At 50.1% G+C, this 21,217-nt stretch overlaps 1 protein-coding gene across 1 annotated transcript in view; it reads left to right on the top strand.

Moving 5' to 3' along the window:
• ANGPT4 (angiopoietin 4) overlaps positions 1–20,049 on the top strand; it is a 52,285-nt gene extending 32,236 nt beyond the window's left edge. The window contains exons 7-10 of the mRNA XM_055434671.2: positions 877–978; positions 2,431–2,597; positions 7,837–7,967; positions 8,895–20,049. Coding sequence (XP_055290646.2) covers positions 877–978; positions 2,431–2,597; positions 7,837–7,967; positions 8,895–9,055 — 561 coding nt within the window. The 3' untranslated portion in view covers positions 9,056–20,049. The remainder of the gene's footprint in view (positions 1–876; positions 979–2,430; positions 2,598–7,836; positions 7,968–8,894) is intronic.
• The last annotated feature ends 1,168 nt before the right edge of the window (positions 20,050–21,217 follow it).

Genomic DNA, 21,217 nt, shown 5'->3' with positions numbered 1-21,217 from the left:
AGAAGTTCATATTCAGTAGTCTGCCAGCTGTATCAGACCTGCTAGCCATTTCAGTCTGCCAACTTCCTCCAGATCAAACCAGCCCTGGGGGTTGATTTATCTCTCATTTGTCTCTGATTTGTCTATTAATAGTATGGGACTAGACACCAAGTATTTCCTCATCAAACATTGAAATCTACTGAACTGGCTGAAAACTTAATATGTAAACAAAAGTTAAACTGAAAGATGTGATTGCAGTGGATGGTAAGCTCTTCAAAAGAATGAACTCTTTTTCTCATCCATATTGGCATTCTCCATGCCTTGAATGGAGCCTGCTACCTACTAAGTGCTCAGAAAACATTTGTCCACCAAATGTAATAACATTTTTTTTCTTTTGGTATCTTGTCCCGACCGCGTGGCATGCAGAATGGTTCACCAACCAGGGATTCAACCCAGGCCTCCATAATAAAAGCACTGAATCCTAACCACGAGACCACCAGGGAACTCCTGTAATAACATTTCCCAAGTCTACGCCATATATCAAGCATGTTACACCTCTTGGCATTTCATTCTTAAAGGAACCCTGCAATAATAGTGAATGAAAAGCCTCCATTTACTGAGTGCTGTTCTTTAGATGGATGACTCATCTAGTTCTCACGACAATTCCAGCATGCAGACGAGAAACCTAAGGCACAAAAAGATGAAGGTGTTAGCATCCTTGTTTGACAAACGAAGAAAGGAAGGGTTTGGGCCTGGATCTGTGTGATGCCCTTGACCACCAAACTCACTGGTTGCTTTGTGGTGTTCTGTCCGTCAGATGACCCTCAGGCTGGCCCAGACCTGGTTTCTGGCTGCCTCCAGGGGCTTCCAACTCCCCACCTTCTCAATTCTCTCCAGGTGTTCTGTGACATGGAGGCCAGCGGAGGTGGGTGGACCCTCATTCAGCGTCGTGAGAATGGCAGCGTGAATTTCCAACGGAACTGGAAGGATTACAGACAGGTAACATTGCTGCCCTGGGGAGGATCTTGTCAGTCCTGAAACCTGGGGCAGGATGTGGAGTGTGGGCAGGCATCTGGTGTGTCCTCAATCCTTCTCAGAAAAAAAATCAGCCTGCCTAAACCAACTCCCTTCAAACAGGTTTGGCCAGCGCACATTCACTGTCAGGGACTCCAACACCCAAAATTGAACCTTCTTTTTGCAAGTCCTGACGTATATCCTAAAAATGAAAGTTTAGCTTTCATTTTAATTTTTGGAAAAGATACACATTGCTGGAAAAATTTTAAAGAATACCAAAAAATGGAACAGAAAAAAGTAACCTCTGATGCCCACCCCTGGATGCACTGCTTAAATGAATGTCTTTGTCTTAACACACATACATGACTGCATATGCAGGAGAGACTTTTTAATGCAAAATTGCTGGCTCAAAGACCCCATGCATTTTACAAGACGAGGGATAATGCCTGATTGTCTTCCAATTTTTTAATTAAATTTTGAGTAAAGGATTTTTGACAAGCTGACTTAAAAGCTCTTGAAGTTTTTAAGAGCAAACGAAATAGAAAAAGATACACGGAAATATAACAATACTATTTTGTGTGTGTTTGCTTGCTGTCCATTTGATAAATACTTGAAAATAAATACCAAATTAAGCTATGAGTGTTCTTGAACCAATTGGGTTTTAAAGAATCATTCAAATGGCAAAAAGAAAGAGGGTGCTCAGAGGCAGAAATACACAAAAGAGTACTGACTATAAACCATTAGGCTGATCAGTGGTACTAAAATGGTGCGTGGGGCTTAGGTGTGCCCTGTCCTTAGTGCTGAATTACTGTCCTGGCTAAGGGTGTTGGATACTTGTCACCCTGGGACACTCTTTGTTTTACATTTCTGTTACTGAAATTTTGCAGTGGCTGCCATGTCACTGAACAAAGTTTGCTCTACCATGTATGAAGCTGATTTAAGTTTTTAGTTAGTTTTTAATTGAGATTTAATATACATGCATCTCTGTGCACAGATCCTAAGGGTAAGTAAGATTCAGTGACTTTTCAGTGAATATGTATTCACCCATGTGACCACCACTCAAAGATAGATATGCAACATTCCCAGCACCCCCAGAAAACCTCCTCGTGTCCCCTCCAAGTCAAGACACCCCCAAAGTAGTGGTTATTCTGACTTCTACCACCACAGACTTTTTTTGGCTTGTTCTTGAACTTCATAGAAATGTGATTTCAATTGCTTTTAACAGGTTTTTACATTTACAAAAGTCTTTTGTCTTTTTACTCTAGAAGTTGGGGAGCTCCACCCTTAGGCCTGCCCACACTATTCTTTATGAACTTGATCATTTAGCAAAGTGGCTTTGGGTGAATGTCCCCAGAGCCTGGCCCAGCCCAGATCCTTAACCAGAGGCGTAGCCTCTGGCCTCCTCATGCAACCCAACCCCATTCTCCCCTTCCCTAGGGCTTTGGCAACCCAGCCGGAGAGCACTGGTTAGGCAATGAAGTGGTGCACCAGCTCACCAGCAGGGCGACCTACTCTCTGCGAGTGGAGCTGCAAGATTGGGAAGGCAATGAGGCCTATGCCCAGTATGAGCACTTCCAGCTGGGCAGCGAGGAGCAGCTGTACAGGTGGGCTTGGGGCCCAGTCTGGTGGGCGGGCGGGGGACCCTGGGCTAGTGGCTACAGAGTCTGCACCAGGGGTCAGTCCCTGGGCGTCTCCTGTTCCTGCCATCTGTCCCCCATCTGGGCGCGCGTCATGGACTCTGGAGGCGGCTGGTTAGCACTCAGCACAGCCCGGCCACTGGGTGGGGTGGAAAGAATGCCGCTGACGCTGCCGTGCTAGGAGCAGGAAGGGGCCTTCCAAGGTCAGTCACCCCGAGTCAGTCATTTTGCAGAGGCCTAGAATCGGGGAGGTGATGTTCCCAGCCTGTCCTATACTATGAGGTGAAGTGGGAAGGTCTCCGGGCTGGGAAGTGAGAGACCTAGGCTTGTTCTCGCTCTCTCCAGCTTGCTGTGTGAACTCAGGCGAGTCAAGTCAGGTTCTCCGTACCTCTGCACCACAGATGGGCTTAAATATGAGCAACTTATAAAATCATCAAGGTCTCCCACCATCCGCCTCAGCCTGGGTTCTTGGTCCCGTTCAGAAAAAGAAATGAGCATTTCTTGAGCACCTACTCTGTTCCAGGCACATAGCTCCATTTAATCCTCCCCATAACGTTTTGAGGGCTTCTCTGGTGGCTCAGATGGTAAAGAATCTGCCTGCAATGCAGGAGACCTGGGTTCGATCCCTGGGGTCAGGAAGGTCCCCTGGAGGAGGGCATGGCAACCCACTCCAGTATTCTTGCCTAGAGACTCCCCATGGGCAGAGGAGCCTGGCAGGCTACAGTCCATGGGGTCACAAAGAGTCGGACATGACTGAGTGACTAAGCACACACACACACACAAAACCTTCTGAGGTAAGTGTTGCTCTACTTGCTTCAGTGATACAGGAACTTCCCAGAGTTTCAAGGTAGGGAGGGCCTGGTTTTGAACTCATTTTTGCTGCCAAAACTCATTGTGTTTCTCCTCCATCATGTTACGTCTCTGAGAAACTCGAGGATATTAGAGATAAGCTATCTTAGAACCAGGACAGAATTTAATTCATAGACTCATGCTCCAGGGCCACAAGGGACCTCACATGTCATCTGGTTTTTCACACGATGCTAGAACCTCCTCCACAGCCATAGTCATCATCCAACCATGTTGGAATTCTTCCATGAATGGGAAGCCACATCCCTGATGATTCTCTGACCCCTTGCACTGTATGCCTAGTTCCCCCTCTGATGGTCTCTCAGTGATGTGCCCCCAACCCCTCTCTCTGTGAAGTGTTCCTGGTTCCTCCATTTGGCTGCTTCTGACATCCCTCTTTATGGGACTCAACCCAATCTGATAATGCTCTTTCCTAAAGTGTAAGTTCTAGAGCTAAATGAAACATCCCCAGGTCTGGGCTAGGCTGGCTGAGCTGAATGCCACCTGACTCCTCGAGCTGACCAGTGAGTAGCCACAATACCCAGCTGACCTCTCTTTAAGCCACTGACCACCAAAGCCAAGGCTTAAATCCTGGCTTTATCCTTATCTCCCTGAGGGAGCCTGAGGAAGTCACTCTCTCCACTGTCTCATCTATGAAATGGGTGCCCAAAGTGTACCCACCTCAAAGTGCTGTGAAGCTTGAATGAGTATTAACACCGGCACTTAGTAAATAGTCAACAAATAATATTATACTATTATGTGACAATTATTGTTCCCAAGCCATCCCTTCACACACTTGGCTAGCCTGCTCTGTGCCAAGTTTACTGCTATTCCCATCCCCAGTGCCTGGGACATAGTAAGTGCATAACAGGAAGTGGGGGTGCCTCCCTTTCCTACCCATGTAACAAACTTCATTTCATCTCCATGACCCAGTCCTAGGGCAGCAGCTTCTGTGCCCCCCAGTCCATGATCTGCCATTTTTCTTAGGGAAGGAATATCAGGAAAGTATTATATCTCATTGTGCTAAAGAGCATGGCCCTAGAGCCAGATTGCACAGGGTATGAACCCTGACTCTTTCACTTGTTGGATTCATGACCTTAAACAAGTTACTTACCTCTCTGTGTCTCAGTAAAACACACTATGTCATAATTGAGATAACGTGTGGGAAAATGCCTAGCATATGCTAAGTGTTAAGCAAGTGTTAGAGATATATAAACAATATATCCAAAGACAGAAATACAGTATCTCTACACCTATGTATATCTCAGTTATTTATGTCCATTTATACAAACATACGCATTTATGTTAAATTTGGAACCGCTTGCTGTGCTCTCCTATGTGAATTTGATGTGCTGCCTCTGACTTTTTATCTGAGACCTGGAGACACTCCCTGCCCGTTACTCTCAGATCTCAAAGGGCCCACATCTATTTGACCCTTTGCAGACCCCAAAATAATAATAACAATATATTGAACACTTGCCCTGTGCTAAGTGTGGGCTGGCCTTGGTCATTTGGAGAAGAATCAGACCTGCGTTCTACCCCTCAAAGTTGTTCACAGTCCAGTGTGTCATGTGTTTCTTGGGGTGAGTGTGTCTTCCCACACCCCCAGGAGTACAGGAGTTGCCTAAGGGGACAGCACAAGAGCACAGAGACACTTGTGCTATCAAGGAGGACTCCCTGGAGGAGGTGATGCCTATGAAGAGTAGGCATTCTCCAGACAAAAAGAGGATAGAGAGGACACCTCAGGCAGCAGGGATATTCTGGGTGGGGGAAGACAGAAGAATTGCCATCTAGCTGGCCACGGAAACCCTAAACTTAAGCAAAGCTCTTTCAAAGGTTGCTGGGATCCTAAAGAATAGGCCCTGCTCATTCAGGAACACCTTGGAAGATCTTGGAAAACACAGAGAGGTCTGGAAACTGCCAGAGAAGGGCTAGGGGGACGTGACAGAAACAGATGCTGGTCCCTGGGCCCCCACTGTCCAGAGTCTGCTGCCTGATATGATGAGGAGGATCCTCTCAGGGAAGCCCAGAGGTGGGGAAGGCTGGCAGTCAGCAGCTGGGGCATGGGCAGGAGGGGCACCCTTATATGTCAGATACAATGATGGGGACCCTCTGGAGCCCAGCTGGGGAAGCCTGCAGAGAAGTAGCCATGGAGCGAGGTGAGGGAGGCACAGACAAGGCACAGCACACACTGACAGCAGGCACAGGCCTCCCCGAGGTGCCCACACACCCAGACCCAGCACAAGCACAAGAGACACACAAAGGGACATAGGGACACGCACAGACACACACGTTCGTATGGAGGGGCTCACCACACCCCTGGGGTACATGCATGGACCTTCAGAGCACAGAGACTCATACAAGTGCCATAGCTACCCTAACAAGCACAGGCACACAACCAGGCACGTGTGCAAACATGCCTCAGAGAAGCCCTTGCAGATAAACACCTGCACATCCCAGCCACAAAGATTTCAGAGCACACACCAGACCCACCATAGATAATGCTGCACAGACTCAAAAGACACGCACACATACACATGCAGGCACAAAGACGTGTATCCAGATGCTCACGACCTCAGACACACAGACTCACACCCCTTCTGTATCTCACTTGGGGACATCCAAGAACTCGTGTGTTTGTTTGGGTTCCCCAGGCCTCGGCCATGAATATGTTCAAAGTGTATCTGAGAAATGGGTCAAGTGGGGTTTCCTGGCCCATGACTTGAGGGTCCCCTAGAGATTGCAGATCCCCCTTCTGGCTCCCAGAGGAGAGGGGAAGGGAAGCTGAGGACTTGGGCCCAGTAAGGGGCTGATGCTGCTGAATGACCTCATTAGATCATTTGGCTTTGTCCAACACTGATTTCACACGGCCCCAGACTAAACATGACCCCCAACCTCAGCCTGAGTCCCAAGCCTGGCCTTGAACTGACATGTCTGAGCCCTTAAGGGGAGCCGTCAACAGCCACAAGAGACTGGGACCAAATGAGCAAGTGGGCCGTCCAGCCTATTCCCACCCCAGGGAGGCCCTGGCTAAGTGGGCCTCTTGGAAGGGGGTTTGTACCACCAGTCATGCGAGTCCAGGGTGATATATTTAAGGGCACAGTTTAGGCTTCATGGCTGTCTGCCCTGAGCTGGCCCTGCCCTCTCCGCAGGCAGAGTCCATGGACGGGAGGTACCGGGACTGAGCTAGGCCACATGCCCAGGCACCACCTTCCCTCTGGATCCCTCTGGGGGCATCTCACAGGCCCTGCCCTGGGGAACCAGAACTCCCCTGAACTGCCCTGGCTGTGCCTGGTGTCCACTTGCCTCCACCTGGAAGACCTTCTTGAGTGCTCCCAAAGTGGATCCTGCAGCAGCTGTCAGTGGAGCCCCTCCCCGAATACAAGCCCCCAGCACTGTCTTCAGCGAGGCTCAGTGGAAGCCTGTGCCAGCCGCATGCCCCAGGCTGGGAACACATGGACAGGACAGGACGGATAACAACAAGCCCTGAACGTGCTAGGCACTTAGCACGTGCTAGCACTGCTCCACACTCATCACATGCTGAGGTCACCCCCTCACAATGACGGTTAATATGCTATTATTACCGTTTTTAAAAAATGAAACTGAAGCTGAGAGGTGAAGCAATCTACCCAAGGGCAGGCAGCTGGCGAGCAGCAGAGCTGGGATTTGAATCCAGGCATTTTGTCCCCAAAACTCATGGTTGTAATCACCACAGGCCTCAAGGTGTCTGCCAGGGTCTTGTAGCCTGATAAATAGAAACCCTCCCCAGCTGGCTGCAAGGGTAGAAGTCACAGGTGTTGCGGTGCCTTGGGGCCCGATCCATGTGGACTAGTGTGGTCAAGGAATTGGGGGCGGGGGGATGAGTGTGAGGAGGTGTGACAGGGCTGGGGTTGCAGGACGGTCAGCTGGGGAGGGAAGGCACACAGCTCTCAAGTCAGGCCACTCAGGGCAGGCTCCTTTGGCTCTCAGGAACTCTGTCTCCTCTTCCGTAAAACAGGAGTTTTATGGTATGGTGAGGATTAAACAAGAATGAGTTAACCCATGTAAAGTGCTTTAAACAATGCCTGGCACATAGTCCATGTTCAAAAAGTGTTACCCATGGTCCTCATTACTATTATTATTATTATCATGATCACTCTCACAACTGTCCAAGACTCAGGTCCAGCTGAGAGGGGCCTGGCACATGTGGGGACTCTGTCCCTGGAGGCAGCAGGCAGGGAGGGCAATCCAGAAGGGGAGATGGCCCAGCATCCCAGGATGGGGCTCCCTTCCCAGAACAACCAGAGGGGAGCCCCTTCCTCAACCAGCCCCAATCTGACTCTGTGCCTCTCTCCTATCACCACCTCCGGGTGGCCTCCAGGCTTTCTCTGAGTGGGTACAGTGGCTCAGCAGGGCGCCAGAGCAGCCTGGTCCTCCAGGGCACCAACTTCAGCACGCGCGACGCAGACAATGACAACTGCCTCTGCAAGTGCGCCCAGATGCTGTCTGGAGGTGAGTGCAAGATGGGGTAAACCCACGCCTCTGCACAGACTCACCTGGCTGAACACCCTCATCGCCTCCCCATGTGGGTCTTTGTGCAGCTAGGTGCCATCAAGAAGTGGGTACAGGTCAGGATCTCACTCACTCGCAGACTGGCCTGGCTGTACCTCATCCAAACTCCCCTGCTTCCACTGAGTCCTTAAGGTCCCCTCCAGGGTCTCACCGCCCCCTAAAGCTGGCATCTCCAGTTCTGCCCTGAGACCTCGGAGCAGCACTGATGGTGGGGACCAGGGTGCACCCTAGGGGGGTAAAATGCCTAATCTGCTCCAACCCCAGATCTGAGACTCCCCCCAACCCTCCTCCAGGCCAAGCAGGATCAGGAGGAGGGAGACCTGGGCGGGGGACAGAGGGGCAGCTGCCCACCAGCTCTGACTCAGGCAGTGCTTTCTGCAGAGAGCGACGTCAGAGATGGGATGTGAGAGATGGAATGGGAGGGACAGAGATCGGAGGGGACCTCCGGAGACACGGAGACAGGGACAGATGGAAATGAGAGAGATACCAGGAAGAGGTGGACACAGAGCTGCGTGGGGACAGGGGCAGGTACAGAGGGGAAGGTGGAGAGAGGAACACAGACCACGTTTCATCCACAAAACACGGATGGAAACCGGGTGAGAGGCGGAGAGACCCAGAAAGGCAGGGTCACAGGGAGCAAGGAGAGACAGAGACGTCAGAGAGGCAGACCCAAGCTCCCAGCCTGTGGAGGCCCAGGCTGAGGAGGGGGTCTGGGAATCTCCGTCCATTCCCACCCAACCCCATCCTCAGCAAGCTGGCTTCTCTCAGGGGCCAACAGCCCTGATTCCTCTTTGGGGTAGGGGGCTGCCCTCACGCTATTGACTGCATCCCCACCTCCCTAAAGCCGCTTCCTCTCGCCTCCACCAGGGTGGTGGTTTGACGCCTGTGGCCTCTCAAACCTCAACGGCATCTACTACCCGGCCCGCCACCACGTGCGCAAGCTCAACGGCATCCGCTGGCACTACTTCCAGGGCCCCAGCTACTCACTGCGCGCCACTCGCATGATGGTGCGTCCCTCGGGCATCTAAGGGACAGCCACGCCTGGAGGTTGCTCCCACGGGAGGACATGGCCGTGGTATCCCCTGGACAAGCTGGACTCGAACACAGGACACAATGCCAGGACCTTGTCCCGGACAGCCTGGGGGCCCCTTGAGCCAGCCCTCCTTGCCCCAGGAGTCCAGAAGAGTTACCTCCAGCCCTTTTCCCCTCAAGTTGTGAAATGGTGGCTGTTTGGGGGTTCCTGCCTCTGCAGTGTCCCTTTTTCCTCTTTCCTCCTGCAGGGCCCTCCTGCCCTTCTGAGATTTGCAGTATCCTGAACAAGCAGAGAACAGATTTAACTGGGCTCTGCAAAGGAATACACAGCTAGTAGTGGAATCTCAGGCAGGTGGGAAGGTATTTACAGGAGGAAACTGCCCCGGTGGAGGCTCAGGTTCTGTCCCCAGGTTGTTGGGAAGGCCATCTCTTGTTCCAAGCTTTCTCACGTCATTGAATGTCCTTGAACTTTGTTCAAGACTGAAGGAGCAGTGTCCCCCTATAATGGGAATCGCCATTTGCACCCACACTGTCCATCACTCCTAGGCCCCAGCATTTAAAGCTCAGACATGGTTTCTCAGGGGCTCCAGGAGATCTAAGAGGTACTCCTTTACCCCTAGAATGTTCTAGAATATGTTTCAGAGAGAATAAAGGTACCTGTGGTCTAAGGAGGGAGGGAAACACCAGGTTAAATCAATGTAGACAGGCATTTTTAGCTGCAGGCCTTGTCAGAGCCATCAGTGTGGTCATGTGCTTTGTGACCGCCCATGAAAGGGCTAGAGTGGGCCACTTTCCCCAAATTTACTAATTTGAAAATGGGACCTGATTATCTCAGAGCATTTCCTGGGGCTGTGGATGCCCTTGGAGAAAATTGGTTCTCCCGAGTCATGAGTTAAACCCCAGGCCCCATCCCCACCCCCAGCTGTTTTCACCATTTTCAGCAATGAGGGCCACCGTGACATTTTCAGACAGCCTCTAAAAACAACTGGAAGGAGGCTTTGGGTTAAAACAGACATGCTGTCACTGAGGAAGAGTCTAGAACTAAGTCTTTGGTCTTAGAACTAAGCGCTCCAAGGCTTCTCTGACCCTAGGAAGCCAGTTTTCTGGCTGGGGCTGCCCTCCACCCTTCTTGTGTCCCCAGCTCACGCCAGCTCTCAAGTTTAGGGACTCATGGGGACTGCCCACTCTGCCTTGAGCAGGACATCAGTCGCTGGGTCCAGATCCTTCCTGCCTCCAAGCCAGAACTCCTAGTCTCCTCTTCACTCATCCAAGAGCGATGCTGCAGTTATCCATGGAGACGGGGCTTTGCGGAGTCTGGGCAGCCAGGGACTCCTCATGAGCTTCTTTCAGAGGACAGGAGCAGAGAGGGGCCACGGCCACTCTGCCACCCATTCCCATTACTGTGTCACCGGCCTCAATCTTGATGAGGCCACTGAAGTCCTGTCGTCCTCAGCCGACACCTGGGCCCAGCCAGGACCGACCTGCCCTGCCGCCCAGACACCCCTCTGTCTTCAGAAGGTTTTCTCCTGCATAAGGCTGTGCGGTGGAAATAGGGCACCTTCATCCTGCCTGGCTTTGCCCCACCTCCTGAGTCCCACCTCTGCCAATCCCTAGTCAATCCAGCACAGATTAGTGCTGATCTCCTTCAGGGAAACCAAAGGGTATGGTTGCTAATGGTGACATTTCAGGCAGGAGGGAAAAGTACCTAGGGTTGCTGCCCAGAAGGCTGACACCACCTTATCCAGCATTTGCTAGGTGAGCCTTTATTTAGCATCTACAGTAGGCAATGGCACCCCACTCCAGTACTCTTGCCTGGAGAATCCCATGGATGGAGGAGCCTGGAAGGCTGCAGTCCATGGGGTCGCTGGGAGTTGGACACGACTGAGCGACTTCACTTTCACTTTTCACTTTCTTGAATTGGAGAAGGAAATGGCAACCTACTCCAGTGTTCTTGCCTGGATAGATAATCCCAGGGACGGGGCAGCCTGGTGGGCTGCCGTCTATGGGGTCACATAGAGTCGGACACGACTGAAGTGACGCAGCAGCAGCAGTATGCAGCGTGGTGCCGTGGGCAGGACTTTGGAGTTAGACAGACCTGCTGCGGCTCTTGAACTTGAAACCAGTGGTCTGGCCTCTCAAGGTCAATCATCTGGTCTGTGAGATGGAGATGGTGATTCTCTCTCCTCACTGTGCCAGGACAGAAGGAAATGAGACTGTTTTTCAGTCTCTAAGCAGAGCCCAACAGGAAGCAGGTGCCTAATAAATGTTAGCTCACAAAGAAGTGAATGGGGTGGAGAAACCGGCCCCTAGTAGTACATGCCACCCCTTCTCCTGGACCTAGCGAAGGCAAGTGCTTTATTTTTGTAGCTACAGCATTTTTTTTTTTTTAATTTACTGAAAGTGTATAAGCACTGCTAGGAGCCCCAGGAACAGAGCTCCTCTGGGTGGGGTGTAGGCTCCAATCCCTACCTGCACTCCAGTTGTCTAAAAGCACCAAGAAGCCAATTGGGGTAACCCTCATGTATCTGTTCTTTAAAATGTTCATCCTTCCTTTTTAACTTTCCTTCCTTCTCTGTGCCAGGATTCTCAAGTGCAAGGGACAGAAAACTTATCCTGAGGAGTGGATTGACTCACATCCAGGGAGTCTAGTGATAGATTCGGGCGTGGTTAGAGCCGGGTGCTCAATGGTGTCACTCCTCAGCTCTCAGGCCTGCCATCCATCAGGCTGATCTCATTCTCCATCAGGTTCTCTCCTGACAGATGGCTCCAGCAACCGCAGCCTCGTGTTCCGCCTGCTTAACATCCCTCAGCCACAAGGCTCCCCTGTCCCAGTGACTCCAGCAAGGGCAGGAGTCTTTCCACTCATCCTGTGTAAATCCTTGCACTTACCACTGTGATTCTGGTTGGCCGGACATGGGTCACACGATCATGCCTAGAACCAGGGACTGAGGTCAGTCCCCTCCAAGGCGTTGGATTGGCCTTGGAGAAAATGAGGAGCTGCTTCAGGAAGCAGGGATGCTGGGCAGTCAAGAACAGGGGTTCACTTTTTCTCCTTCCCTCTTGCAGATTCCCATCTCTCATCTCTATCCCTGCCCCTTCTCCTAGCCTCCGTGCCCCCAAGGCCTGTCCCTCAGGCTCCAGCTAATCACCAGTTTGCCCCAGACTATCAAGGACACTGCTGTGTCCTGCCCAGAGGTGTCAGACCCTAGTTCGCAGTCCCGGCTCTGTCCCCGGAGCAGCGCCCCTAGCCCTCTCTGAGCCTTTACAGTTCCCATCTGTGCTATAAGGACAGAGCTCCTGCGGATGCGTGAAAGACAGCAACACTGACTCACCTCGGCTGCAGATATGAACAACTGAAGGACTCTGGGTGCACAGGGTCCTGGGGCCTGGCTGGCATGGCCTTGGCCTTGGCTGGGTCTCCTGAAGCCACTGCTTGCAGGAACTGCAAGGATACCTACATCGGCAGGTTCCTACGCAGAAGCCTTGTCTCCTCTCTCTGCATCAGACCAGCATTCTCCCCATCTTAGAGATGAAGAAATTAGAGCTCAGAGAGGGGAAAAAGTTTCATCCAAGCAGCTCAGCCAACACCACCTCCAGTGCAGTTGCATCTATCAGTTGCCTCCCTCGTCCAGAGCTCTCTGGAGGCATCTTGGCACCAACCACAAAAAGGCTGGAGTGGTGTCCTCTCCACCTATATCAAGGGATGAACAAACCTTCTGGAAAGTTTTCCAAAACCATTCTGTCTTTCCCATTGGCATCTGGTAAATCCTGGTGGAGCCAGGCAGGGAGAACATATTGTTCCCATGATCTCTGTGTGTTTCCAGCAAAGGCAGTTTCCATACTGGGGAAGAGAGTTCACTGTGCACAGCCCAGAGACAGCAACCATGGGTGGGGTACGAGGTGGCCCTTTGCAGGGGGCAGGGGAACAGCCAGCATCAGGATGGTTTGTCTCAGTAGAAAAGGGTATTTGTCCTCTTTTTCTGGACTGTCCCCCCTCCACAGTGTCCATGTGGGCCTTCACCTCTCTCATGAAAGATGCTTTGGAAAGCTAACAGTGTTGCCTTGGCAACAGCAGCATCAGCATCTTTTGATGGAGCAGCCCTTCAGAGAATGGAGTCTGATTCAGGCCACAGCCAGCATAAATGTGTTACTTCTTGTATTAGATCAATGTGTAACATATCCTATGAGCTGCTGTTGGATGTGTCCAGAGGGCAGGGAAGTCCAATGGCCTTTAGCATCCCACACTTTCCTACCTTCCCCTGCAAGACCTCTCTGAGCCTCAATTTCCTCATCTGTACAATGGGGAGACTGCGATCTAGTCCCAGGGAAGTCGTGCAGGTTCAGGGCAGTGGTAAATGTCCAGGCTTGGCATGTTCATTCGGGTATTTATTCATTCATGCACATATTCATTCATTCATATAGCAAGTATGTACTGAGGACCTGCCTGGGCTAAAGCCTGCCTCAGTGATCAGGAGGGAGCAGCAAACAAGAAGCCAGCCAGCCACAGTCCAGAAATCATAGTGCTTAAGAGACTAAGGGGAAAGACTCACCAAAATCAAATTTTTTAAATTTAAATTAACTGATTAGTTAATATAAGTGAAGAAAATAAATAGGAGTTACAGGTAAAAGATTTCAGAAGGTCCAACTGGGCAGGATGATCAGGGAAAGACTGCAGAAAGTCACTTAAGTCAAGGACGAAAAGTGAGAAACAGGCTGTCAGGTGAGGAAATGTGGGAAGAGCTCTCCCACTAGAAGGAACAGCAGGTGCCAAGGCCCTGGGGTGGTCATGAGGAGCTGTAAAGAAGTTAGTGCGGAGGAGTGATGCCACTGAGCCAGTGCTGCCACTCCCCAGTGAGCTGGGGAGAGGGTGGGAGAAGGTGCCCCCAGCACCTTTGTCAGAGATCAACTCCTTGCCCAGTGCCCACCAAAAACTGGATTCAGCATCACTCTGAATGGACCTGTGGTGCTGAGGCAAATTCCTGCCCCTCTCTGGACCTCAGTTTCCCGATCTGTAAAAGGCAGGAGAGGGATCACCTCTATCTGAAAGTCTTTCAGATCCTGGGTCAAGGGCCTTGGAGGGCCCTGTGTCCACTGCCCTGAGCCCTGAGCCACCAAGGGAATCAGAAGGAGGAAGAGAAAATAAAAGGCTTGCCCTTGGGCGAAATGGGAGTTAGGGGGTCAGCCAGGGGGGCTTTTGTGGGAATGTGGGGCTTTAACCATGTGCCTCCTCCTTGTTAGTTCTACACACATCGTTTCTGAATCTCAGCAGGTTCTATTGTTGCCCCCAATTTACAAATGTGGAAACTGAGGCTCAGAGAAGTAAAGTTCCTTGCCTGAGGTCACACAGTGAGTTCTGGTTCAGGCTAAGTGGCTGTAGCAAAAAGAGTCTAAAACTCAGTGGGTTAAATATTTCTCTTTTGTGCGAGTCTGGAGTTGAGTAGTTTGTGTCTAGCGGGTGGCTCTGCCATCCTCGACCACAGCTGCCTTCTCTGGGACCAGGGCAGCTGTACTCAAAGGTGACACTTCCCGCTGGCAGGAAGGGAGGCAGGATATCCGGCACTGCTTCCCCTCCAGGGCCTGCCCTCTCACCCCAGCCTCATGTTTTTCTGGAAGATCCCAGCAGCCTCCTCACAGGGCCCCATCTCCAGGTGTGCTCCCTCCTGGCCTACAGTCATGTCACTTCCCTTGTCTAGAACCTTCAGTGGCTCCCAAGGACCCTGAGCTCAGCCTAAAAGCAGGACTTTATCACTCAGCTCAACCCTTCCCCAGCTCCACCCCTGATCCAGGGGTTCTTGACACTGGAGTTCAGAGGCTTCCAGTAGGAAGCATTCCTCCTGAAGAAAGGGTCCCAGATGGCCACCAGGTATCCTGGAAGAATTGTCCATTTCCACTTGACCTTTATGTCCCTATTGCATGGAAGGCACAGCCCAACATGCAGCAGCTGCTCTCTCTGAGTAACACAGTTCATTGGTTCAGCCCTCTGATATTTGCAGAGAGCTGGGTCCCCATCCCACTTCTGCCCCTTTCAAGCATCACGCTGGAGCCTCCGAAATCCCCATGAAGTCTTAGTAAATTGCAGACCCCTATAACTGGGCCTGTACATAGTAAGTTCTCTGTGATGCTGTCTCCAGTTATTTCTCTATGCCAGGCACACCATGGAGAATTTCCCTTAGAATATCTGGGGAAGCCCTGTAATGACCATGGAAGATAGGTACTATTATCATCTTCCCCTTTTACAGATGGGGGAACTGAGGCCCAGAGAAGCCAAGACATTTGGCTAAAGTCACACAGTGAGGAGACAGATGACCTGCTCAAATGACCTGCTCCAGAGCGTGTTCACCCTGTGACCAAGGTTAAAGGAAAATAAATATATACATAAGCAATTGCTGCGGAGAAGGCAATGGCAAGCCACTCCAGTACTCTTGCCTGGAAAATCCCGTGGATGGAGGAGCCTGGTAGGCTGCAGTCCGTGGGGTCGCTAAGGGTCGGACACGACTAAGCGACTTCGCTTTCACTTTCACACGTTGGAGAAGGAAATGGCAACCCACTCCAGTGTTCTTGCCTGGAGAATCCCAGGGATGGGGGAGCCTGGTGGGCTTCCGTCTATGGGGTCACACAGAGTCGGACACGACTGAAGTGACTTAGCAACAGCAAAGCAATTGCTGAGTTCAAGCTGGCCAGTGCTTGAAACACACAGGAAGACAAAGGCCCACTGTCTCCGCTGGATCTCCGTGGGGCAGGGATGTGAGCTTCCTTCCTGCTTCTGACTTCCTGACTCCCCTGTCCTGGCTTCAGAACACATGACCACAGCCCCGCCACCCCAGCTCTTCTGTGAGTAGGACTTAGATTTTTCCTTGTCAATTTCCTTGGCCTTCTCCCCATCCCCTTGCCCTCTCCCTGACTTCCCACTGCCCACCACGTCCTGGGCAGGGGAGAGGCAGAGACAGGTCACACTTGCCAATTCTAATCTGGAGAGCAGGGGAGGGCTATGGGAGGCTGGGAAGCCCCCTGGCTGGCTGAGGCCTTCCTCTCAGTCTGGGAGAGGTGTCAGGACCATGGTCACCCAGGCCTGGCTGGTCACAGGTCACAGGAGACTGGACCTCTACCTTCAATGGACCTCACTCTCCTCATCCATAGAATGAGAGTGAACAGCCCAGCCCTGCTAGATTCACAGAGTTGGTGTGAGACTCAAGTAAGATGGTTCCTTCCCTCAACAAATGCTCACTGAAATACCAGCTGTGTGCCAACAACTAGGCAATGCCAACACAGCCATGAACAAGACAGACACACCTGCTCTAAAGTGCCTACAGTCTAGGGTGGGTGGGAGGAGACAGAAACACAATAATCAACTAGCAAAAACAGCACAGTGACTGTGATAGGTGAACTACACAGGCTATTGGAGCAAGCATGGCAACTTAGGGAAGGCATCCTTGAAGGACAAGGAGAAGTTAGGTGAAAGAGGAGAAAGAGGGTTCCAGGCAGAGGGAACAGCACGTGCAAAGGCCGAGCTTCAGAATATTCAGGAAGTGAAGGAAGAGGCTAGAATTCTGACAGAGGCAGAGGTAGGCAGAGCTGTGGGTGCCAGACAGAGAAGACAGGAAGATGCGGTCGAAATCAAAGGAAGCCAGGGCTGTCAAGGACCCCAGAGCCTGCAGCCTCTCCCATCCTTCAATGTGAGCAAGGAACTTTGACCAAGTTACTTCCCCCCTCAGAGCTTGGGTTTTTATTCCCTATGAAAGAGGGATCACAGTACCTATTTCGCCAAGACTTTTGAAGATGAGAGAAGATCCATCTACTCTACATAAAAGGGTTTCCCAGGTGGCACTGGTGGTAAAGAACCTGCCTGCCAATGCAGGAGACAGACATAGGTTCAGTCCCTGGGTCGGGAAGATCCCCTGGAGGTGGGCATGGCAACCCACTCCAGTATTCTTGCCTGGAGAATCCGATGGACAGAGGAGCCTGGAGGGCTACAGTCCACGGGGTGGCAAAGAGTTGGACACGAGTGAAGTGACTTAGCACACACACAGAAAAGTCCTGTCCCAGTGCGAGTGACTCCAGAACAGAGGGTGGCCACTGTTACTCTCAGTGTGGCTCACGGCATTTCTGGGTCTCCCCCTGTTTCTTGAACATCTGTCATTGTTAACACTTGGTAGCAGACAAGTGGGAGTGAACCCCAAATGTTTTAGGGAAATGTTTGCATGTAGAAGAGCCAATCCCTGCATTTGTTCTTTTTCCTGTCATTTGAAAAAGGACCCCAGGGTTCCACAGGAACCTAGTTTGAGAACAATAACCCAACAGAATCACAGAACCTTACAGGAGGATCTAATAAAGTTGACATCTGTGTAACAGGTTTTGATGACTATAATAAAAGCCAAAGAGCATAGAATGTATTAGCCCCTAACTGGAAACATCAAAAGGAAATCGGATACCATGGAAGGGAGTATCTGCTGGGGAGGGGGACTAGGGCAACTTTTAGGGGGCCGGGAATGTTTGTTTCTTGGCCTGGGTGAGGATTACACGCATATGTTTAGTTTCACAGAGAATTTGTCAAGCTGTACCTCTATTTGTGCATTTTTCTCTATGTATGTTTCTCCATAGGTATGTTGGAGAGGGAAATTGCACATGTACAAATATATTGTAAGCACAAAGAAAGTTGTTTAGAGAGGAATTTGGCAATAGCTAACAAAATTGTGTATGCATTTTACCCTTTGACACAGTAATCCTCATTTCTAGGAATCTAAATATACACAAACTATGCACAAAGTTATTCATTGCAGCTTCATTTGTATTAACAAAAGATTGGAATCAACCCGAAGGAATAAACAAGGATACATTTCCTTCTGCATATCAAATGACCCCAATCTGGTGAAGCACAACCGCCATGGGTTTTATTTTGCTCACAGATTCTGTAGGGCAGGAGCTCAGGCAGGGTATCGCAGGAATGACTTGTCTCTGTTCCATGAGGGGTGGGTGTCTGCTGGAAGACCCAGATGGACGGAGATGTCTGGAAGTTAAGGTGGGGCCAGGGGAGGGTTAGGAGAGGTGGGAATGCAATCATCTGGAGGCTTTATTTCTGTCACCTGGGCTGAAACACCCCAAAGGCTAGGCTTGGGCGGGACTACTGACTGGAGAACCTGCACATGCTCTTTCCATACTGCTCGGGGCTCCTCCCAACATGGCAACTGGGTTCTGAGGGGAAGAGTCCTGACAGCAAGCATCCCAAACAGGGCCAAAAACATGATTTGCAGGTGCTAAGTCACTTCAGTCATGTTTGACTCTTTGCAACCCCATGAACTGCAGCCCACCAGGATCCTCTGTCCATGGGATTCTCCGGGCAAGAATATTGGAGTGGATCACCATGCCTTCCTCCAGATGACTTGCAGGGCTCAATGCAAAGTGAAAATGTGGGGTCCCTTGTTCAAAAACTAGAAAAACGTGCCAGGAGGGGTACCAAAATATAAAACTTTTTCTTCTAGTCTCTCTCAACTTGTCATGATGTTTTTTATTTGCTACTAAATGTTGTTCCAAGTAAAGGAAAATTAAAATTTTATATTATTAGCATAAATTTTACCATTCATCTTTACATTGTGCAAAGACAGTAAAGAATCTGCCAGCAATACAGGAGACCCAGGTTCAATCCCTGGGACAGGAAGATCCCCTGGAGAAGGGACTGGCTACCCACTCCAGTGTTCTTACCTAGAGAATCCCATGGAGAGAAGAGCCAGGCGGGTTACAGTCCATTGGGTCACAAAGAATCGTACACAGCTGTGCAGCTCACTTTCACTTTTCCCTTAACAGAAAACTCAACATATTTTTTAAAAGAAAGTGGCTTGCATAGTAGTTAGCTTTTGCTGCATAGTAAACTACCCCACAAGCTAGTGGCTTAAACTGACCACTGCTGTGCTCATGACGCTGTGGGTGGGCAGTGTGGCCTGGGCTCAGGGGAGACCGCTCGCCTCTGGGCCCGTCATTCATCTGCAGTCAGCTGTGCATGAAGGCTTCCAGCATGTGGCTGTTACCTGGCTGTTGGCAAGGGTGGGGCAGGTGACTGAGCCACCTGGCTTCTCCTCCTCTGCAGACTAGCGCCACTTTCTCACTTGGTGGTCTTAGGGTCCTGAGTACAACAGCCCCAGTGCACAAGCCCCTTTCATGCCTTGGTCTCTTTCCATGGGCCAAAGTAAGTCACACAGCCCAGCCCAGACTCCAGGGATCTAGAGAAAGGGCCAGGTCTTTCTTGATGCCAGAAGCTATAATAAAGTCACACTGTGAAAGCATGAGAATGGAGGAATGGGAGGAATTTGAAACCATTGTTGTGAAAAATCTATCATTTTGTTTTACTCAAGTGAAGATGTCTGGGGAGCCAGCAGAATGGGATCCCAAAGACCAAAGATGGAACAATTTAAGCAAAAAAAAAAAGACAAAATAAAATTGTACTGGATTATACCCCAAAGAATAAAATAAATATCCATGAGCCCATGCAGATATAAATAAATAAATAAATAGAAGAGATAACATTCCTAAGGATTACAAATATTTATGTAGATACTCCACCCTTAAGGAGGGAAGGTAACTCCCACTTCTTGAGTATGGGTTGTGCATAGTGACATTAATCCAAAGAACACAGCATGGAAAGAGAGGGAAAAGGGTAACTTTGCAGAGAGAACCTGACAGTGACCAAAGTTCACCTCCACACCAATAAGTAATATTGTCAGTGTCTACCCTTGACCTCTGCGACCTTGGCTGCCACTTCACCTCTGCGACCTCCCTCCCCAAACACATCACCTGGTCCAACTATAAGAAAATCATCAGACAAATCCCAATCGAGGGGCATTTTACAAAACACCTGACCAGAACTCTTCAAAATTGTCAAGGTCACAAAAAAAAAGTCTGAGAAACTGTCACAGCCAAGAGGAAGCCTCAGGAGACATGATGATAAATGTAATCTTGGTGTCCTGGGTGGGAATCTGGCATATAAAAGGGACATTCGGGGAAAACTGAAGAAATCTGAATGGAGTGAACTTTTTAGTTAATAATAAGGTAACAATATTGGTTCATTAATGGTGACAAATGTACCATACTAATATAAGATGTTAATAATAAGGGAAACTGGGTGTGGAGTATATAGGAGCTCTCTGCATTATCTTTGTAATAGACCTGTAAATCTAAAAGAATTATCTTTTAAAAAGAAGTCTGAAAAGATCAACCTGAACCAGAGCGGGTGCAGCCTCCACAGTGTTCATCAATGTCTCAGGTTCCTTCCAGCTTCATGTTGCTCATATTGTTCATGTTCATCCTTACCACGTATGGTTTCATCCTCCAGATCCTTTCTGACCCAAGATGGCTGCTGGGGCTCCTGCCTTAATGCCTGATTTCCATGTAGGAAGATGAAAAAGGACACATTGGTTTCCTTCTCAGCTGCATCCGAGTGTTCTAAGGATATTTCTCATAAACCTCACCTAACAACTTCCACTCATTGGCTACAGGTAGCTGTAAGAGAGTCTAGGTAGCATTTTGACTGGGTACATTGCCACCAGAAATAAAACCAGGGTTTGGCCAACAAAGAAAAAGAAGAGAAGGGAAAGCATAGGAAACCAGCAGTCTATCAGGCACTATTATAGCTCCATTTTAGAGATGAGAACACTGAGGCTCAGAGAGGTTGAGTGACTTGCCCACAGTCTGAGGACAAGACAAGGAGGAAGATGGATTTGAACTCAGAAATCATGTCTCTTCAGCCCTAACCACTAAGTTATGCTGCCACAGCATCAATATAACAATGTTAATTTCAGTGATATAGACGATGCTGCTTCGCTAAACCTGAATTATCACTAGCAGTGTGCATGTGGGACACTCGTCATGCTGCCATTTCTTTTGGGTGCGTCACACACTTCCACCCGCCCCTGTGTGCTGCTGACTATTCTCCCACCACTTGGCTCTATTTTCCCCATGGCGAAACCTCCTTCCCACTCTCTGCCTTTGCATCACGTAGCGTTTCGCTTAGCAGGAATTCATCATACATATCAAGTCTATATCTGCCCTTTTCTCACCCCTCCAAGCAGGTGACAGTGGTAAAGCGTTGTGGTCAAGATCACACACTCTGAAGTCAGCCTGGGTTCAAATCTTGGCTGCACCCCATCACTCGCTGTTGATCATGTTGCAAT

Source organism: Moschus berezovskii, chromosome 15, assembly GCF_049115385.1.
Source record: "Moschus berezovskii isolate FMDL1 chromosome 15, NW_MosBer_1.0, whole genome shotgun sequence".
NCBI classification, from domain to species: Eukaryota; Metazoa; Chordata; class Mammalia; order Artiodactyla; family Moschidae; genus Moschus; species Moschus berezovskii.
Note: the sequence above shows the minus strand (reverse complement) of the source record. Positions and strands in the feature narration are given on the sequence as shown.